This window comes from Mus caroli, unplaced genomic scaffold, assembly GCF_978045245.1.
Source record: "Mus caroli unplaced genomic scaffold, Mus_caroli_1 scaffold_2, whole genome shotgun sequence".
NCBI classification, from domain to species: domain Eukaryota; kingdom Metazoa; phylum Chordata; class Mammalia; order Rodentia; family Muridae; genus Mus; species Mus caroli.
Window position 1 is genome coordinate 128486157 of NW_028227257.1, and position 21139 is coordinate 128507295.

The 21139-nt window shown below is 41.3% G+C and overlaps 1 protein-coding gene across 1 annotated transcript in view; it reads left to right on the plus strand.

Moving 5' to 3' along the window:
• Nucleotides 1–21139, plus strand: part of Neb (nebulin) — a 200314-nt gene that overhangs the window by 46340 nt on the left and 132835 nt on the right. Inside the window, exons 28-46 of the mRNA XM_085834915.1 lie at nucleotides 685–792; nucleotides 2421–2519; nucleotides 3242–3346; nucleotides 3427–3534; nucleotides 4780–5091; nucleotides 5173–5379; nucleotides 6364–6468; nucleotides 7200–7307; nucleotides 8649–8960; nucleotides 9846–10052; nucleotides 11651–11755; nucleotides 13308–13415; nucleotides 14264–14575; nucleotides 15064–15270; nucleotides 15741–15845; nucleotides 15955–16062; nucleotides 16608–16919; nucleotides 18074–18280; nucleotides 20793–20897. Coding sequence (XP_085691041.1) covers nucleotides 685–792; nucleotides 2421–2519; nucleotides 3242–3346; nucleotides 3427–3534; nucleotides 4780–5091; nucleotides 5173–5379; nucleotides 6364–6468; nucleotides 7200–7307; nucleotides 8649–8960; nucleotides 9846–10052; nucleotides 11651–11755; nucleotides 13308–13415; nucleotides 14264–14575; nucleotides 15064–15270; nucleotides 15741–15845; nucleotides 15955–16062; nucleotides 16608–16919; nucleotides 18074–18280; nucleotides 20793–20897 — 3240 coding nt within the window. The remainder of the gene's footprint in view (nucleotides 1–684; nucleotides 793–2420; nucleotides 2520–3241; nucleotides 3347–3426; nucleotides 3535–4779; nucleotides 5092–5172; nucleotides 5380–6363; nucleotides 6469–7199; nucleotides 7308–8648; nucleotides 8961–9845; nucleotides 10053–11650; nucleotides 11756–13307; nucleotides 13416–14263; nucleotides 14576–15063; nucleotides 15271–15740; nucleotides 15846–15954; nucleotides 16063–16607; nucleotides 16920–18073; nucleotides 18281–20792; nucleotides 20898–21139) is intronic.

A 21139-nucleotide genomic window follows, 5' to 3' on the forward strand; every position in this document is an offset into this window, starting at 1 on the left:
GTGCTATGGGGGACTTTTGGGATAGCATTGGAAATGTAACTGAGGAAAATATGTAATAAAAATATTAAAAATTAAAAAAAAAAGAATCAAACTGATGCCCAGGGACTGAGGAGATGACTCATTGAGTGAAGCACTTGCCAAATAAGCTTAAGAACCTGAAGTCAAATTTCAAGAGCTTATGTAAAGCCAGACATGGGTAATGCATATATGTAGCACCCTTGCTCCTATGACAAGATGGGAGGCCAAGACAGGAGGCTCCCTGGAAACTCAACAGACATATAGTATGGCCTACACAGCTGCAGAGACCCTGTCTCAAACAAGGTAGAAAGTAATGTCCTGACGGGAGACATGGCCTCAGCCATGGCCTTGTGGATATTTCCTAGCTTACACAAATAATCCTAAGCGAATATTCGTGGTCATAACAGTAAGAATGTTTGTGGGTAAAGAGGACACTGTGACCATTGGTTCCAGGAGCTGAAGATTGCCACCTTCAGAGAGCCCCTGGGCTCTTCCCCCCTCCCTTGGAGCCTCTTCTTGCTTATGCTTATATTGCCACTCCTGAATAAAGTTTTCAGAGCTTGATCAGTAAAAAAAAAAAAAAAAAAAGAATATTTAAAACACTGCGTAAAAAAGTCCGAGGTGTAATAATGCCAGGGAAGGAATCGTGACTCTTCTTTGTTGCAGGTGGAGTACAAAGCTGACTACAACAGTTGGATGAAGGGCTGTGGCTGGGTGCCCTTTGGTTCCCTGGAGATGGAAAAGGCAAAGCGAGCCTCGGAAATTCTTAACGAGGTATGGCCACTGCTGTGTCAGAGCACCGGGTCCTCATACAATGCTAAGTCGTAAGAAGCAATTTTCCTACTTCATTTTATGGTCATTGATATTGAAAAGTTTTTTAAAAGCACAAATCATTCAGAAAGATATTTATACACCTTTACAGTATCCAAACTATTCATCTAAAGCATTCAAATATTGTTGAATAACTTTGCATAATGTCAAGTTTACCTGCTTTAAACATAATTCCTGCGTTTGTGCCCTCACTCCTGCTAGGATTATTTTTTTCTACTTTTTTGTTTGTTTGTTTATTTTAAGACACAGTCTCACTCTGTAACCTAGACTGGTCTGGAATTCATTATATCACCCTGGCTGGCATTGAACATGTGGTGGTAATCTTACTCAGCCTCTGAGTACAGGGATTCCAGGCATGAACCCTAACAAGCATTCTCTCAGAGGCAAAGGGGAGGGGAAGGGGGTGAAGAACTCTGGAAGGGGAGACCAGAAAGGGGGACAACATTTGGAATGGAAATAAATAAAACAATTTAATAAAAAAAAATAGCAGACAAAAGAATCATGGCCTTGATTATAGTCTTGATGATTCTGCATTAGCTTAAAATTGTCACTCAGCCTTAGGGAAAGGGTAGTGGTAGTCCTGAGATTGCTAATATGGCCACAGTACCTGTGCCTTCTCCATCAACAACTGGAAGCATACTGTGGTCACATGACTGCATCTCTGAGGAAAAGGAAGGGTCTAAGGGGCAGTGGTGCTGAGTGAGGCTTCTCTGCCATGTTCAAGCTGGAAGCGGTCTAGTTACTGTGTGCTTTTGTTTGGTTTAGTGAGGACCTTCTTGGGGAATCTTTCAGAAAGTATCTTCCTAAGTTGGTAGATTGCAGAAGTGTGGATTTGATAAAGTAGTGTTAAGTATATGTAAAAGTGGGGTGCTCAGTATGCCCCAACATTGGCTATGGAGCAAAGCAGTAGAGGAGACAGACATAAATTAGTGAAAAGGTGTCAGTTCCCCAGCTGAGCAACCTTCCCAAAGACTCTCTATCCTCTTAAGCACATCAGTGGTGCAGACTTGAGAAGCCACACTAAGGCTACAAAGTAAACATTTCTCTGCCCCAGTCATCATTAGCTATTTCTCCCACATTTGGTGTAAACATTAGCTATTTCTCCCACAGCTGGGAAAAGTCTTTACTTCAGGTGCTGATGAGGTTCTTAGGGTCATGTAAAGTTTTCAGGACGCAGCAACAAGACCATCCTTGGATATTCACTAAGCTTGAAGCCACCCCTGTGTTAGATTTAGATCCTGTTTTGTTTGGTCTTCTGATAACCCTTCAGAGACCTCTCTGGTGCTTCTGGACTCAGTGTACCAGAAAGCTCTTCTTTTATGCCATAATCGAGGAACTTAGGAGTGCAAGCATGTGTCCAGAGAGCTGTGCCACAGACCGCCCACAATGACATCAATTTTAAAACACTCAGTTCTGTATTCTTCTCTCACCCAAGGTGATCAGGACTCCAGTATTATAAAACTGATAATTTTATAATTATCCCTGTGTCTTTCCAAAGGAAACGTCAAGGATTTCAACGTTAGCCTGGAGTGAAAAGTAATCATTAATTTTCTTTTTGATTCTCCAAACAGAAAAAATACCGCCAACATCCAGATACGCTCAAGTTTACGTCAATTGAAGATGCTCCCATTACAGTGCAGTCTAAAATTAACCAGGCCCAGAGGAGCGATGTAAGTGTCCACTGCATGTGTGCTTCAGTAGCTATTTAGTAGCATAAAGGTACCTGCACTCAAACTTACAGGTCACCTGTAGCTGTTTTATCATGTGAAGAGCCTCCTCTGGGCAGCAGTAAATTCCTGCTGTCTATCAATGCCACACACACCTTATCATAGCTTTAGGGTATTGTATATACTGTATGCTATGCAGTCATCACCAAGGGAAGGCTGTCTGAGGGAAAGGTGAGAGAGTCTTCTTTTAATGACACTTATGAGATATCTCTATAGAGACAAGAAAGAATGAATACTATGTCACGTGGAGATTGTATCTCAAGTCGGGGCTTGGAGATTGTATTTTAACCACCTATAAATCCTTTTAGCCTTCCTTGCCGTCTAAAACAGATTATTGTTATGGTCTGCCCTGCTAGTCTTCTCTGACTCAGGGAAGTGCCTGCAGATTCACATTTCCACCAGGCCATGTCTCTAGGTTGAGGTCCTCCAGGCACCCCTACCTAGAGGCAGAGACTCCTAGTCTGTGCTCAGAGATCTTGTCCAACAGTGACTATGCACTGAGAAAGAACTCTGTGGCATTGCATGGGTGTCCTAGAATATACATATGTTTCTGCAGATGACGATAGAGACAGTAACAGAGAATGTCTTTCTTCACATAGTGAAATACACCTTGGACTTATTCTCCAGTGTCTTCATACGTTGTTTACACCCGGTTTCTCTCCTAGATTGCTTACAAAGCCAAGGGGGAGGAAATTCTGCATAAGTACAACCTGCCAGCAGACCTGCCGCAGTTCATTCAGGCTAAGGTGAACGCCTACAACATCAGCGAGGTGTGTACATCACTGTCCTGCATGCCCAGCCTTTACCAACGTGGCCTTGCAGTCCTATTCAAGGGGGATTTCTCTTTCAGAATATGTACAAGGCTGACTTGAAAGACTTAAGCAAGAAGGGCTATGACCTGAGAATTGATGCTATCCCCATCAAAGCCGCCAAAGCTGCCCGACAGGCTGCCAGTGATGTAAGTACAGCTGTGGTCACATGTGTGTCCAAGTATGGTGTCCCTGACTGGAAACTAATCTGAAAAGTACCCTAAACAGACCTTAGTAATCTTGGAGGCAGGATTAGCATAACCATCTACCCATGAGTTGCCATCGAGACTTAAAATCACTGTGCAGATTTCTGCATAAATTCACTTTACTTTGAAGCCAAGAAGAAATTCAAGTTGTAATAGCCTCTAGATGGAATAATTTTATCACTAATCTTTATTAATTTACATAATATTTCTCTTCCCCCTTCCTCCATTTCATACAGTACGTCTATTTCCCTAGGAAATCCATGTATGACTTCTGATAATATGAAGTTTTCATTACAACAATGTAATTATAATACAGTTACAAAAAACAAAACAGAACAAAATCCTAATGCCCTTGTTCTGAAAAGTCCTCCCACCTGAAATTTCTCTCTGAGATCCTCTTCCAGCCACCCCACTCCCAAATCTCCCAGAATTCTCTTGTATCTGCTCTGGGTTTTCCAAGATCCTCTGCAGGTCTCTCCAAGAATTCCAAAGCCCCCTCTGTTTATGATGCAAAGCCAATTATATTCAGCATGACTGGCTGACTACAGTTTCTTTTTCAATAATCAAGGACTCAGAAAATCTCTATTCTGTTGAGTCTTCAGCTGTCAAATCCTCAGCTATTCTGGGGTACTGGCAGCAGAGAGTAATTGGTAAAGAATGTGAAATGCTTCGTTTCGTGATTTTTACCAGTGTCTATGGAGGAAGAAACAGTTTGTCGCTGATGGCAATTCTGGTAGCATCAGTATCCCAACCGCCTTTGGGTGGACAGAAGTAGCTATAGACATCCAAGTGGCTTCTAAATGATGTTCTATTTTAGCATACTATGTAGGAAGTTGGTCTTTCATATGGAAAAAAATCTTTAAAATTATATCTGTACTAAACACGTACAGATTTTTTCCTTATGATCATCCACAAATCATTTATATCACATTTAGAATTTGCTAGATGTTATAAATAATCTAGAGGTGAAGTATAGATGAGAGAATATGCATAGGTTTTATGTACATAGGCATATGAGAGATTAGCGTATGGATTGGGTTTGGTGTCTGTATGGGATGGGGAATTGGAACCAATCCTCTTGTTAGGGGAATATTCTTGGAAGCTCAAAATATTCAAATTATGATCTCACTGTTTAGCACAAACCTTCAAAGCTACATTTTAAAATATGCCCACCTTTGTTCCCAATAGATTCACTATAAGAAAGATTATGAAAAGGCCAAAGGGAAAATGGTCGGATTCCAAAGTCTCCAAGACGATCCTAAACTGGTTCATTACATGAACGTGGCCAAGATACAGTCAGACAGGGAGTATAAGAAAGACTACGAAAAGACAAAGACCAAATACAATACACCTCACGACATGTTCGATGTTGTGGCGGCTAAGAAGGCACAGGATGTGATCAGCAATACCAACTACAAGCATTCTCTCCACCACTACACCTACCTGCCGGACGCCATGGACCTGGAGCTGTCCAAGAACATGATGCACATACAGAGTGATGTAAGTGCTGTGTTTCCCAGGGGACCAGCCCTCAGTTCCCAGAATGCACCTGGGTCTCACTCCTCTTCCCTCCCACTACAGAATGCCTACAAGGAAGATTATAACACCTGGATGAAGGGCATTGGCTGGATTCCGATTGGCAGCCTTGACCAAGAGAAAGTTAAAAAGGCAGGGGATGCCCTGAGTGAAAAGAAATACAGGCAACATCCGGACACACTCAAGTTCACCAGCATCGTAGACTCCCCGGTGATGGTGCAGGCAAAGCAGAACACACAGCAAGCCAGTGATGTGAGTACAGTGTGTGTGTGTGTGTGTGTGTGTGTGTGTGTGTGTGTGTGTGTATGTTGGGAGTGGGGGCTCTTTTAGGGCTAAGTACCAGCTTAATATGTTTATGCTTATGACAATGTCTTTTTATTTCTAATTTAATATTAAATTAGAATTTAGATTTTATATATCTAGATTTATATACTATTAATTTATATGATTATCTATATTAAATATAGATTTAGATTTAAATAATTAGAATTTACCTAATTATAAATTAAATTATAATTAGAACATTAATTATAGTCAGTGTTAAAACCATGAGGGCTAGAGAGATGGCTCAGTGTTTAAGGGCACTGATTGCTCTTGCAGTGGACCTGCTTTGGTTCCCAGCACCCACATGGTGGCTCACAACTACCCATCACTCCAGTCCCTTCTGACCTGTGCAGGGACTGAGCATGTGGTGCACAAACATACATGCAAGCAAAATGCTTATACACATAAATTAAATATATTTTAAATTATTGAATAAATAAAAGGGAAGATTTTTATTTTAGCTTAGGCAATTTTTTGACACTAACTTTTTAAAACCATCATTTGTAAAATTTTCCTTTTCAACTGCCATTAAAAGGCTGTCTTATTGGAGACATTTGAAGATATTTTATTTACTAGATGGATATAAGATGTTTAGAACCAAGCTACACTTCCCAACTCCCTTCCTCTACTTCCTCCCCTTTGCATCTCCCCTTACTGGATACATTTGACAGGCACAAAAGATTATTCCAGACCCAATGTGGTGGCACACTCTGTTCATCCCAGAATGTGAGAGTCTGAAGCTTAAGGCCAGCCTCAGCTATGTAGCAAGATCCATACAGGAAAGAGAACGCAACAAAGGGACGGGAAAAGGTGGCAGTTCTACCAAGAACAACTCCTTTAAGCATGTAGTTAACGGTGTTCCCTTTCAGCGAGGTGGGGAAGGCATTCCATGCTTGTGTCTGTGTCTTGCAGATCTTATACAAAGCTAAAGGAGAAGACGTGAAGCATAAGTATACTCTGAATCCTGATCTCCCACAGTTTCTCCAGGCCAAGTGCAATGCTTACAACATAAGTGACGTGAGTACTGGGGGTCTTTCATGGAGTGGGGAAGCTCCATGTGACAAGAAAACAGAGCTTTAGAGTAGGAAAGCCTCTCGATAATTATGTAAGCCAGTTCCCCATCCTTGGGCCCCAGCAGAGCACTCTCAAAATGGTGGCTCTTGACTCTTGAGTGGGCTCTTGGTGAGGAAGGACCCCTTGGTGCGGAATAGCACTCTCCTTTACACAGAGTCTGTTGCACATTCCCCCAATGTTTCTGCTTAGTTTTCCAGGTCTCCACTAGAATCCTCTAGGAGAAAATGAAAATGAATTCCTTATTCATTGGTTTACCTTTTTTCTTTTCTTTTTTAAACAATAGCCTTAAAATGTGTAAAGCTGGCCTCCAAGTCTCCTCTTGGCCGTCCTTCCTATGACAGGAAGACAGCTTCATTTTCTCTTATTAGCCATCACATACCAGAGTCTACACAGCCTTTACTGTTCCCTCCTTCATCCACTCTGGATCTTTAGCATCCATCTTCTGTGTGTACCAAGGCCAGATCTGGGTGAATATTTGGTGCAGAGACCTACGATTTTGTGCTACATACAAAGTGTGAGCCTTGGCTGACGTGGTCTCCGAGAAGAATAAATGTGATTGGGGAATCTAATCGCTTAGCTCACACACCTGAGAGAACTGAAGAATCCCAGTGCTCGAGGGACTCCTGGGGTGATTGGTAAATAAAGCACTGACCCCCTTTTGCTTTCTACCCCAGGTCTGCTACAAGCGGGACTGGCATGACTTAATAGCCAAAGGCAACAATGTCCTGGCTGATGCTATTCCGATCACTGCGGCCAAGTCATCAAGAAACATTGCCAGTGATGTGAGTAAAGTTTTAGGCAAAATTAGAGTGGCTGCTTTATTTTTAGAAAATTCTCAGACACACGCTTGCTTGGGTATATACAATTAATGACAACTTCTCCACAAACTATTATTTTGAAGACCTGCCACCTTCTCAACATTGTTGTGATTTTTTTTTCCCCAGATGACTGCACTCAGTAGCAATGTCCTAAGTCTGACAGTAGCTTTCTCCCCTGACTCATGGCCAAAATTACCTCCACTGATGCCTTTCCCTGACAGCTTGCATTTATTTTCAGTGAGAACATGAAGTGAATGACAGTAACATATTAAATTCAGATGACTGCCTTCACTGCCAGTGCATTAAATAGAATGGAGAATGTTACATATCTGCAGATATTTTATAAGCCAAGTGGGACTGCTCCCCATTTTAGGATATAATTGTAATTATTCCAGTCAATTGATGTCATTTCATCTATGATTTTATGTGTGTGTGTGTGAATATTTATACACAGAAAAGGAGTCTCATTTTTAAAAACACACTTTTAGGCATTCATATCTTGCAGGGTTATAATCTTGACTTAAGAAAAGAAAAGAAAAAAAAGAAAAGAAAAGAAACCAGCTATGTGTGTAGTCTACATAGAAGAAAGGGGTATAAAGATACTATAGCTTTCCTTACAGGCAAGGACTGAAAATGTCTTTTTCAAAGCTTTGTACACTGCACCCATCACTCTGAAATACACTCTTGATTTAATTTGAAAGTGAAAGTCTGAAGTATAACTCTGTCCCTCTTCCAGCCTAGCAGGTTTACAGTGCGTTCTCTAACATATCTAGTGATTTCTTGGTAACCTTTGACCTGCTAAGTCCTTGCTTATGAATTCCTCTTTACTCTGCCAGTGCTCAGCATCTGCAGGGTTCAAATAGATTTGGTTTCTCTTAAATACTATTGAGGGTACCTCGATCTGCATCTTAATGATAGCTCCAGCAGTGAAAGACCTTGAACAGATTTGCTTTGGCTTGGGTTTTTATTGATGGGAAAGCCCATAGCAGTTCCTGGTTTTGCTGGAGTTCCTTCATTCATTTGCAGTTCCTTCAGTCCTGAGTTTGCAGAGGGAGTAGCTCTGATAGAGGGACTGGGCAAAGGCCCAACTACTCCATGGCTGATATTCACATCCATGACCAGAAATTGCACACAGGATTAGAGAACACCACATCCCCAAGAAGCTTAAAGGAGTTTTGCAATGTGTTTTCTAGGAGACATGTTATATGTGTTTGATATCCTGTTTCCTTTTGTATGTGAAAAAAAAATTGTTGTTCCTAATGTTCCCAGTCCTAGGACTTGACTAAGCAAGTTTGATCTCCACAGTATAAATACAAAGAAGCTTATGAGAAGGCAAAGGGAAAGCACGTTGGCTTCAGAAGCCTCCAGGACGACCCCAAGTTGGTCCATTATATGAATGTGGCGAAGTTGCAGTCAGACCGAGAATACAAGAAAAACTATGAGAACACCAAGACCAGTTACCACACCCCTGGAGACATGGTCAGCATCACTGCTGCAAGGATGGCCCAGGACGTGGCTACCAACGTCAACTACAAACAACCATTACATCACTATACATACCTGCCTGATGCCTTGAGTCTTGAGCACACAAGGAATGCCAATCAAATTCAGAGTGATGTAAGTATGTGCTACGTACCAACCCAAAGACATGTGTCCATAAAGGATGATCATTCCTGTCTCCTTTATTCGGCTTTAAAATGCAGTAAGACACTTGAGAAATACACATTAGAATAAGCAACACTCATTCAAAACCTTTCAAAGGTACATTTTGCTGACTCCCCATACTTACACTGTAAACATTGACATTGTCTCTGTTAACTTATGGATGAAGCCAGGGCCACGTTCTCCTAATGGCATGAGGTACTTCTATTCTCAGCCAGAGATGGGCCTGTTTCAGTGGTAACAGCTGTATGATGCAGAACTGAATTCATTCTGTATTCGGTACTTCTCTTTCTTCTTTTAAACTCAAGGTCACACTGTCATCCCTGTAAATCTATGTAATGAGTCGTAGCAAATGAACTGGGAAGGCTCTACTTGCAGCATGAATCACAGCGAGCCCCAACGGGGAGCTGTTTAACATTCAGGGCATTTCGTTCTGCAGATTTCTGTAAGACTTGTCCTCTGCCGGGGAAGAAATAGTACTTGGTCATTGAGCTGTCAGTGAAAATCTCTTACCAGCTGAGACCAGGAATAACTTGGATGCACAGTATAGGTGAAAACTCAAACTTGCAAAGTTTGTAGTATTGTCAAAAGATACAAAAAGAAGTTCACCACGCTACACCCATGGAAATACATGACCTAGGTTCCCTTATGCAATTGTATAATGCACTCTAACAGCACACCTGCTTTGGGTTATTCCTAGTTCCTGGTAATAAGTTGAATGACACACACAGGCAAGCTCAGGGGAAATAATTGCTTTAATTTCTTTGGGGTAGAATTGCCGGTCCCGAAAGCTTCACTGTTCCCTAGGCTACCTTCTCATATGAGCATCCTCATTTGCAGAATGTGTACAAAGACGAGTACAACAGCTTCCTCAAGGGCATTGGGTGGATCCCCATCGGCTCGCTGGAGGTGGAGAAGGCCAAGAAAGCAGGCGAGGCACTGAATGAGAGGAAGTACCGACAACACCCAGACACCATCAAGTTCACAAGTGTGCCAGACTCCATGGGCATGGTTTTGGCTCAGCAGAACACAAAGCAGCTAAGTGATGTAAGAGGTTTCCCTTTAGTCCACGAATAAACCCCATAGCTAAGCCACTGCACCATGCTCCTTCATTCACTACATGAGGGTACATGCATGATAGCACAGAAACTGTTTTCAGAGGTTAGAGCCCAGGCTGCTTTGGAAGTAACCAGGTTGACTTTGAAGACAGGGAAAATAGGCAGCCTTTCCAACTCAACTGTATTTTTCCCAAAACATGTTGTTCATAAGTAGGACCTACACTTTATACATGGGAGATGACTGTTTCTATTATCATCTTCAATTGAGTCTGAATTGCAAAAGCTGTTGATTGCTCTGAGTGGCAGGAGTTCTCCCAGATACAGAGAGATAGCATGATGTCTGACTTCTCTTGTATAACGGCTCGCTCTGTGAGGCACTCTTAAAATGAGGCCTCTGGAGAAAAGACCAGCAGTCTATTGGTTGCCGGACTTTCTGAGACCCAGTCCCCTTTCCTCCTGTCAGAGGCAAATTTCTATGCCCAATGCTTCCGAAGTTCCTTTACAATGCCTCTGTCAGGAAGAGAAGCAAACAAAGATTGTATTTGTTTTAGCCCCAGATGTTGGGAAGGAAGGCACACTTGACTTGCCTCAGACCTGCAGACCACCTGTGGCTTTTATCCCTTCAGGGTAATCTGCATGCAACACTGCAGAGTTTAGGGATCCATTGTACTTGGATAGTCATAAATGCTGGAGACTCTTTGGTGCTGAGAAAGCTGTCACTGCTCCTTGAGTTTGAGTTAGCTAGGAAAATGTACTATCTGCTCCATCACAATAAATGCCATGAGTGTAAACTGAGATACTCAAGCCAGAAATAATGTGCTTGTTACTTTGGATGTAACCCCCGTGCCCTCCCCACATCCAGTACCTATGCTAAGCCTGTGTCCTGAAGAGCCGGCTTTCAGCAGAACTTGTCTTTGACCTGTTATTAACCAGAGTTCCTTATCTGTCGTGTCAATGGCTGCAGTGACTTAGATTCACTGTCTGGGCTCTCCAATAATAAAATCCCATCCTCGTGTGTGTAAACCCTCTAGGGTATTTCTCCTTGAACTTAACTTTGGGTGAAGACCTCTGTTCCGTGGTTTGCTCTCCCATCCATCTATGCCACTTCCAATCCTGGGTGTCAGGTTGTTCTGAGCTACTCCATGCGGCTATTCTAGCCCTGAGGCCCTGGATGCCTTTCTGCCTGGAGCTCTTCTGTCCACCCAAGTCTGAGTACACACCACCTCTCTAACTCTGCCTTCATGACAGTACAAGTTTCTCTGGGATGGTTGCTGTATTTGCAGCATATTGCGAATTTAGCTATGGATTATAGTTTGCATGCTTATGCAAAAACATGCCTTTTTCTATGAGACTAAGCTCCAAAAGGAGAGATCTGCATTTTTTTTCCTCCGCTTTAAACACAATGCGCCACCCCAATTGGTGGAATGAAGATACAAATATACCTACCCCAGCTCCCTGGCCATGATGACGTATGCATTTGTCTTGTATATGGAAAATACCAATGATACCTTTCCATTTTTTAGGCATGGCTACCCAATGAAGCTCATGCCATGTCAGCTCATAACATTCGCATGCTTTTCTTTGCAGTTGAACTACAAAATAGAGGGAGAGAAAATGAAGCATAAATATACAATGGACCCTGAATTACCACAGTTCATTCAAGCCAAAGTTAATGCCATCAACATGAGTGATGTGAGTATCCGACCTGGAAATGCGTAGCATTGCTTATGTGAACGCTCCTTTTCTATTTCTGGGTAACTCTTGTACTGAGTCACTCAGGGAGAGCAAACCAAATGTAGACCATTTGAAAACTCAGATGGGAGCCTTATACAGCAGGGGACTCGAGGTCACCATAAATAACATTTTTATTAATGTATATTCTCTCTGTGTAAGAGCTGTGACTCACTAGAAGATGGCAAAACCAGTTTAGAAAATAGTAAAGCATTTTTGAAAAACACAAAGTATGGCAAAGACTAGAAGTAACAGGCACATAGTCTGCCCCAAGAGTAAGGACCCCCACCCTGTACAGTTCTGTTTCAACTATTTATTAAAACTTCTAGAAGAATTGTTTGCTTCTGTGATTGTTGTAACTTCAAAAACAACTAGTTATTAGTGCTTTAAGTGGTAGTGGGAGCATATAATTGGTTACAATGTTTAAATCCAAAATGTGAAGCCAGGAGTTGTAACACATGCCTTCAATGTCAGAAGCTTGGGACTCTGGTCCTTGACACTAAGGCTCAAGAATAGAGAATTTCAGCCTAGCCCAGGCAACATAGTAGGACCTCATCTCAAAAATAAAATAAAACAAATAAATCCATGGTATTAATTATAATTAAAAATGTAATTAAACCTGGGGGTGAAAATCTAATCTGTTCATTTATTTTATATATAGTTTAGACAGGATCTCATTATGTAACTAACAGTAGCCTAGAATTCCCTATGTAGACAAAGCTGGCCTGGAACTCAGAGATAAGCCTGCCTCTGCTTCCCAAGTACTAGGATTAAAGGTGTGTGCTACCATGCCAAGCAACTGCTCATGTCTTAATGATAACTTACTTAAAGAGAAAAGATAGCTTAGTCTTGGTTATTCTTCTTACATTTTAAGTCCTTTTTTTGGTAACCATTTCTATGATTTTGGTCCATTTGAAATTTTCCCTCAGTACAACATTAAAAGCACTTTACAATGAAAGCCACATAAGTGATAGCATATCTAATTTTGATGACAAACTTCTCTAACTTTGAAATGTTTTTGTTATGAAAAGTTTGTCACAAATATGAACAGTCTTAAAGGAAAGATTGAAAAATGAAAAAATGTATGAAGTATTATTTTACATTCACAGCATACCTTTCCATTGCTTTGTCACACAGATGTAGACCCTGTGTCCTTAGCTGAGATTATACAGTGTATTGTTTATTGTTTCTAAACAATATTGTTTATTGTTTTGTTGTTGAGTTGGCTTTTTGTTTTGTTTTCTGAAACAGGGTCTTCCTGTATATTCCAGGCAGGCCTTAAACCTATAATCCACCCTTCAGCATCATCAATCCTATGACTACTGGCCTCCATCTCCAGCCCCTTTTACAGTTTACAAAAATAACGTAACAGACATTCAGGCGATGAACTAGCCACTTAGCCGCAGGTTCTCTTAGTAGAATGGAATGTAGATGTCTCGTCAAGGATACCTTACTGTCTGGTGTCAATTTGTCCTTTATGTCAAATGATAAAGGGACACTTTATTTCTCATAGGCTCATTACAAAGCAGACTGGAAGAAAACGCTGGCCAAGGGTTACGACTTGAGACCAGATGCCATTCCCATCGTTGCTGCCAAAAGTTCAAGGAACATCGCTAGTGACGTAAGAGAAATTCTGCGTGCTTTACCGTCTGCATATTGTGCATAAGACCGTGATCTGTAGAAGGAAAGACACGAAAGGATTACAGTATGAAGTATTTCCTCATTTCCCAACTGCCAGTGATATTTTATTACTTCACTGAAAAAAATTTTCAATACTTCATTACAAAGAAAAAAAATACAGATACATTTTCTCTTTAACTATGGGAAGTTTGGAAATCTTAACTGGTTTCACTGTGAACTTAAATTTTTTTTATTTAGATTTTTTGTCAAGAAAATATCTCAGTATACTAAAATATCACTAAACAAAGGCTCTGAATATTTTTTAAAAATATACTGTTTTAATTTAACAATTTATTTACATAAGAAAATCTAGTGAAACAAGAGAGAAGCTGGCAAGAACTGTAGGTTAAATAACAATGTTTTAATTGTTTTTCAAACAAGTTATGTATTCTAGACGGATTGACATAATTATCATAATAGAGTATGAGTTCATTCATTTTAAGTTCAATACTTTAATTTTTTAGTAGAGCTTTTTTAAAGCAGTGTAAATTATTTATGGATATGAGGTAGAAATATATAACTGCTTAATAAGTAAGCTTTTTCAGGAAACTTTAAGCACATCCAGAGAATCTGCTAATGAACAATCAAGATATAAATTGCAAATTATTATATTATTTATTATTCTCAGAACAAGTATTGTAGTCATCCATTAGAAATATTTTTCAAGTTGTGTATTAAAATGCTGAAGATATCTTGAGTATTCCTTATATTCAGACTGAACTTGGCTTTGTGTAGACTGTTAAATAAATTCAGTTTATATCAAACTGTCTGGTCCTCTCTCCCAAACAGTGCAAATACAAAGAGGCCTATGAGAAAGCCAGAGGCAAGCAAATTGGCTTTCTCAGTCTTCAGGATGACCCTAAGCTGGTTCACTACATGAATGTGGCCAAGATACAATCAGACCGTGAATATAAGAAGGGATATGAGGCCAGCAAGACCCGGTACCACACACCCCTGGATATGTTCAGTGTGACTGCTGCAAAGAAGTCTCAGGAAGTTGCGACCAACAGCAACTACAGGCAGCCCTACCACAACTACACCCTCTTGCCTGATGCCTTGAATGTGGAACACTCCAGGAATGCCATGCAAATCCAGAGTGATGTACGTACCTGTCAATAGTGGATGCGGTCAGCTTCCCACGGGAGGGAGGGAAGAGCCAGAGTCATCATAGTCACCTTCATCTTGTACCTGTCCTAGGTCACTGTTCTTCCTAGGGATTTGCAGAGTGAGAGTATTTCATATATGTAACCACATGTGACCCATTGTGTGTGTGTGTGTGTGTGTGTCCCACATGTGATGTGTTCTGTGACAGAATTAAGATCTAGAATATTATTCCCAGTGCAACTTTTAAAATTTAATCCTGTTTTTGTTGATGTTACTTTGGTTTGGTTTGGTTTCAGTTTAACCCTACCAGAAGCTCACTATGTAGTACAAGCTGACCTTGAACCCGCAGTCCTGTCTTAGCCTTGAGTAAACGTTCTCTCTTTTCTTAGTTCTGCCCCCTTCTCTTTTTAATAAATAGTCCTGGAGCCAAAGAAACCCAAGGTCTACTTCTTTCCGAAATGAACTTTTCTCTCTTCATGATATAGAATCTATACAAGTCCGACTTCACCCACTGGATGAAAGGTATCGGCTGGGTCCCCATAGACTCCTTGGAGGTGGAGAAGGCAAAGAAAGCTGGGGAGATTCTGAGTGAGAGAAAGTATCGCCAGCACCCCGAGAAGCTGAAGTTCACATATTCTATGGACACCATGGAACAGGCACTTAACAAAAGCAACAAGCTGACTATGGATAAGGTAAGAGTCACCAGAAGCCCTCTGATGACTGCATTATGGAGCCTAGAGTACACTTTGTAAGACTTCAATACTTTTGTGTCATGATTACAGGCAGGATGGGTGTGTGTACATATATGCATTCATGTCTAAATGTGTGTTTGTGTGTTTATAGATATGTGTATACACTATATATGTGTGTGAGTATGTATATGCTCACACTTTTTAAAGAATATTATGGATTTCACAATTGCACTGTATCTAGAGAGCTCTTCTCTATTGACTTTAGATGAGACCGAACTACCAAAGCCCCATATCACTGTAAAGGAAGACAAGATGGTGCTTATGTCCGGAACAGGGCTCCCATATTTAGTGATGATTTTTCTCACTCTCAGACTTAACCTCTTCCACCATGTAGATGCATCTCTCCTCTTGTTTCCATTGTTACAAACTGAACTCCATGGTAAAGTCACATGCTGGTCTTCTAATTACAGAGGCTGTACACTGAGAAGTGGAACAAAGACAAGACCAGCATTCATGTCATGCCTGACACTCCAGACATCTTGCTCTCGAGAGTAAACCAGATCACAATGAGTGATGTAAGCATCTGTGCAGCAAAGAAGGGGGGGAGGGGGATGCTGCAATCGAGCGAGCGGCCTCGTTGTAACGGAAGTAACAAGACACTTGTTTCTCTGGCTTTTGGTTTAGAAACTCTACAAGGCTGGCTGGGAAGAAGAGAAGAAGAAAGGCTATGATCTCAAGCCTGATGCCATCTCAATAAAGGCGGCAAAGGCCTCCAGAGATATTGCCAGTGATGTAAGTGCTTCCACTGGAACCTTAAGGATGAGTGAGGGTGCAGACAAGCCAGGCTTGTGTCTGATCAGAAGGTGGGATCAGCTCACTAGCTAGACCCACGATCCCAGACATTTCCCTTCACATGGGCCAGTTACCCTCTAGTGATTTGCTCATTGTTCAGTGTAAAAATGATAAGGTCTTGCTTGCTAAAATAAGTTATATCAAGAGTTGTGAAAGACAATTCTAAGCAAATGTAAGGGTGTGATCTATATACTTTACCTGTGAGATCCATAGCCAGCTCTCCTCCTAAGGACACACTAAGGAATTGCACTTGAGGCCTTTTCTGTGGCATATGGTATGGGAGTGAGGAGGGCAGACACCACTTTTGAGATTACTCTCCATTTGATGCACAGAGCTGTTGCTCCCTGGCTTGGCCGCCCCCTCTCTGTCTCAATATAGGAAGCTCTAAGTTCTTTATCTCCACCAAAGTTAAGTATCTCCAGAGAATCACATATTCTCCTGCCTGCACCATTTATATCATTGCCATGTTTCTTTTCTATCCACAGTACAAGTACAAGCAAGCCTATGAACAAGCCAAAGGGAAGCACATTGGCTTCCGCAGCCTGGAAGACGACCCCAAGCTGGTGCACTTCATGCAGGTGGCCAAGATTCAGTCAGACCGGGAATACAAGAAGGGCTATGAGAAATCCAAGACATCTTTCCACACCCCGGTGGACATGTTCAGTGTGGTGGCAGCCAAGAAGTCCCAGGAAGTGGCCACCAATGCCAACTACAGGAACATCATCCACACCTACAACATGCTTCCTGATGCCATGAGCTTTGAGTTGGCCAAGAACATGATGCAGATTCAAAGTGATGTATGTGAAAGTGATACACATTGGTAGAGCCATTACCTATATCACAAGCCATTCGCTATATCATAAGCCATTAGTTATATCATAAGTAGCGCATGAGTGACCATATATATAACAACATTTCAAAACTCCTAAGAGTAATCCAGGTGCATTTTCTTGAAGAGGTGTTTTACTCATTCTCTTGGCCCAAATTCATTTCTTATAATGAAATAAGGTTTACTCTAGAAGCTAACATCTAATCTCTCACTTTTGGTGCTACAGTCACTATTGGCTTCTGAATACAGCAACAGCACATTGATTTGGTTTTTGACAGACTCCACTGAAGGAGACAAGCCTAGCAAAGAGGATAAAATGTATAAAAGGCTCTCGGTAGAAAGGTGAAAGAGAAACACCAGCCTGGTGGTGTACACTTATGACCCCAGGACTTGGGCAGCCCCAGGCTTTCACTCCCAACCCACTGTCATCCACTTATGTGCCTACCCTTGCACTTCTGTCTGCTACCAATGCAATGGTTGGGAGGTGGTGAGTGAGGCAGCTTCAGGAACAAATACAGGGAAGACAGAGGGATTCCAAAGCCATTCTAAAATAATGTGCACTACAGAAATAAAGGAAGACCCCATCAGGCCAGGTCTAGATGTCTCATTGGAATAGAAACCTGGGCTGTGCATTGTCAGAGAGACACCTCAGTGTCTAACTGAAAGTATCATGTATAGTTTTAGGGGGAAATGTCTCAGCTGAGTGAAACCCCACACAATTGTACTGAGTGCTAATCAGGTTTCTGGTTGGCATCAGGAAACTGTCACAGTGGTAGATGATCAAAGACTTACTACTGGAGAGAAAAATCTGATTTCAGGAATTACCTATCAATGGAGGGAGCTTGACTAATAATGTGCAACAGCTCAGGAGATTGCAATCCCTTGGCACACGAGTCCATTTACTGGTTCTTAATGCACCTTCTTTATGAAGATATCAAGAAAAATACATCACAAGATACTTATTTTTAATTTCATGTGAGAAGAAATATGAAAGAACAAAAGGTTGGGGTGTGGTAGTTGGTGTTTAATACGCTGCAAGTGGAAATGATGGCATGTCAAACACACTCATGACTCATGAAGTTTGGGTCCTTCTGATCATTGACTTGTTTTCCTCTCTGGTAGAATCAGTATAAGGCAGACTATGCTGACTTCATGAAGGGCATTGGATGGCTCCCCCTCGGCTCCCTGGAAGCTGAGAAAAACAAGAAAGCCATGGAGATTATTAGTGAAAAGAAGTACCGGCAACACCCAGACACTTTGAAGTACTCCACACTAATGGACTCAATGAACATGGTCTTGGCTCAGAATAATGCAAAAATTATGAATAAAGTAAGTCCTGCAGCAGTGTGGTGTGCCACATGCATCAAAGCAAATCCGTTACATTTAATCCACAGGTTTTGTGAACGGTTGGGAGAGACCATTCTTGAAGTTTGCTTTACTTAGACAAAAGGTTCTGTAGACTATAAAAAAATAGAAAATATCCTTAATCAGTAGTTCCCTAATGTTTAATGAATTGTCCACCTCATTGATGTAACAAAATGAACCCTTTTGGGGTTTTTTGTTTGTTTGTTTGGTTGGTTGGTTGGTTGGTTTTGTGATATGGTCTCAAGTAGCCCAGGCTGGCCTTGAATTTTCCATGTAACTAAAAATGATGATGAATTTCTGGTCCTCCGGCTTCTACCTCCTAAATGCTAGAAGTGTGTCATCAGGCTTGGTTTATGCAGTACTGTGTCAAACCCAGTATATGTGAGGTTTCCACTCTACTAACCAAACTCTGTCCCCAGCCTAGAGTCTGTCCTTTGACTATTCAGTTTGAGAGGGAGTCCTGCCTGTGTCAGGTGAGATTGCTGCTGCTGAGCCACAGAGTGTCTGTCAAGAGTGGGAGCTATAGGCAGCATTCCCACCATTCCAACAAAATCACAGAGATTTCCATCCTATGGCTGCAGCTTTGGAACCAGAGACAGTCCCTGGGCAATCCTGAGAGCAATTGCCCTACATCATTGCTTCCTTGTGTCATTAATTATTTAGAAAAGCCTTACTAGTTTGTTTTTTCCATACAACAAATTATCTATAAGTCTCTACAACTTAATTATCTATAAGATGTTCAAGACCAATAAGCATATCAACAGTGGACATCTGCATTTAAAGTTGAAAAAATATTGTGCTAGCCTTGGCTGTATCATTGGATCACAATTAGAAGTGCCTTTGATTAAGTAAAAACATCACTTGGACCTTAACACTCAACAACTCTAGAAGATGACAGTTCCAATTGACCTGGCCAGGCAGCCTGGGTGTCTACCCTGGAGCATGATTTGTACAGCTGACCCTCTCCTTTGAAAGGGACCTGCCCCAAAGGCAAAGCGTGGATCTCAGTATCAGCTGTCACAAAGATGCATTTATCTTTTAAAATATTAAATGAGATATTTTCAGTCTGGTAGCACTGGGGAATCTAAAGCAGGAGGAGCTGAAGGCTGAAGCCAGCCTGAGCTACAGCAGCATAATCCTGTTTTCAAAACCAAAACCAAGGAAATAAAAGTTAGATTCTTTCTTTCTCTCTTCCTTCCTTCCTTCCTTCCTTCCTTCCTTCCTTCCTTTCTTTCTTTCTTTTTTTTTTTTTTTGTACTTCCGATATTGGTGATGAAAATGTCAGGATAATGTTATCAATATGAGGATCCTAAAATAACGAATGCTGATGTTGGGAGCACTTACTGATTATCAGGTTCTCCTGTTGCAGAGTAGAGGAAATTGAGCTCCCAGACAGGCATGGCACCTCTACAGGATGCACAGTGAATCAGTGCCCAGCCTGGATGAGAAAGGGGTTCTAATTCCTAGTCACTGCCTACCACTGGAACTCTACCACCCCTATAAATCATAAGCCACATGCTTGTAGTGTGATATAGTCAAATTTAATATGAATAACTTAGCCCTCTTTAAAATTGTCCCATATTCAGGTACTCAGTGGACCTATTCAGCTTGGGGCTACCTTATTAGCTTATATAAACATTTTCATCATCACCAAAATTTCTCTTGGTAACACGAAGGCTAAAGCAAAGACCAGCCACAGACAACTGGCCAGAGCTGTGCCCTTCACCATATCTATGAGGGAGTTTATAGTAATGTAAAGTTTTAATCAATAATTGTGAAAAAAACTGGGGTTATTCCTTGTCCTCCTGAAATCCTTGTGTGTACAGACATACATACACATGTCTCTTGCGGGTTAGAGTTTTTCAACAGACATGCTAATAAGGAATTTGAGGCTTGCAATTTTTTTTAATGGATAATACCTGTAGGAGAGAGGGCTGTTTCAGAGGGAAAAATTGAACTGAATGCAGGTTCAACAGAGGCTTGGCCAATGCAGCTGACCAAGAGAGTCCACCTGCCAAAAGCTGGTCCATCTTGGACCAAAAACCTGAGTGGTGCCTGTCCAAGCACTGTTACCGTGGTAGAAGCAGACCAGAAAATACCGGTGGATATCTACTAATGGAGAGTTTTTTAAATCAGTTGGACTATACCTCTACAGATGAAGTCAACCATTTTCAGAAGATTCCAAGCAAGATATTTAGCCCATATTTTGAAGTAAAGAAAAGCAAGCTATAGAACATCATGTGTTATATGATTTTGAAATAGTATGCTTAGAAATTTTGAGGAGGGAGATTTCACCCCCAGGCTTAAAACAAAGGGATGGGGCACTTTGATCCATTGTCTTGCCTCTACCATGTTGGGCTTTTGTTTAGAAAAGATACCCAAAAGAGTGGCACCTGTGTACACCTGAGGCTGTGCATGTGCAAAGTGAGGGTTGTATGTGTGTGATTCTTAAACACACTTTCACACTTTCCCCCAGAATCTCTATAAACAAGCATGGGAGGCTGACAAGACAAAAATCCACATCATGCCTGATATCCCCGAGATCGTTTTGGCCAAAGCAAATGCGATCAACATGAGCGATGTAAGTATAATCTCCCATTTCGATCTTTCTGTTTAGCCTGTTCCCACCAGTCATAGAAAATTAACTCAGTGATGTCTCTTAATGTATCAGAAGGAACCTTTAAAAACTAATAGATCGTTGTCTTTTGTTAAAGACAATTGAGCATCTCTCCCTCCCTAATCTTTGCTCAAATTTGGAGCAAGGCTGTCCACGGAGGCTGTGATAGCAGTTACAGCTTTGAATAATTGTTGAGTTTCATTTTT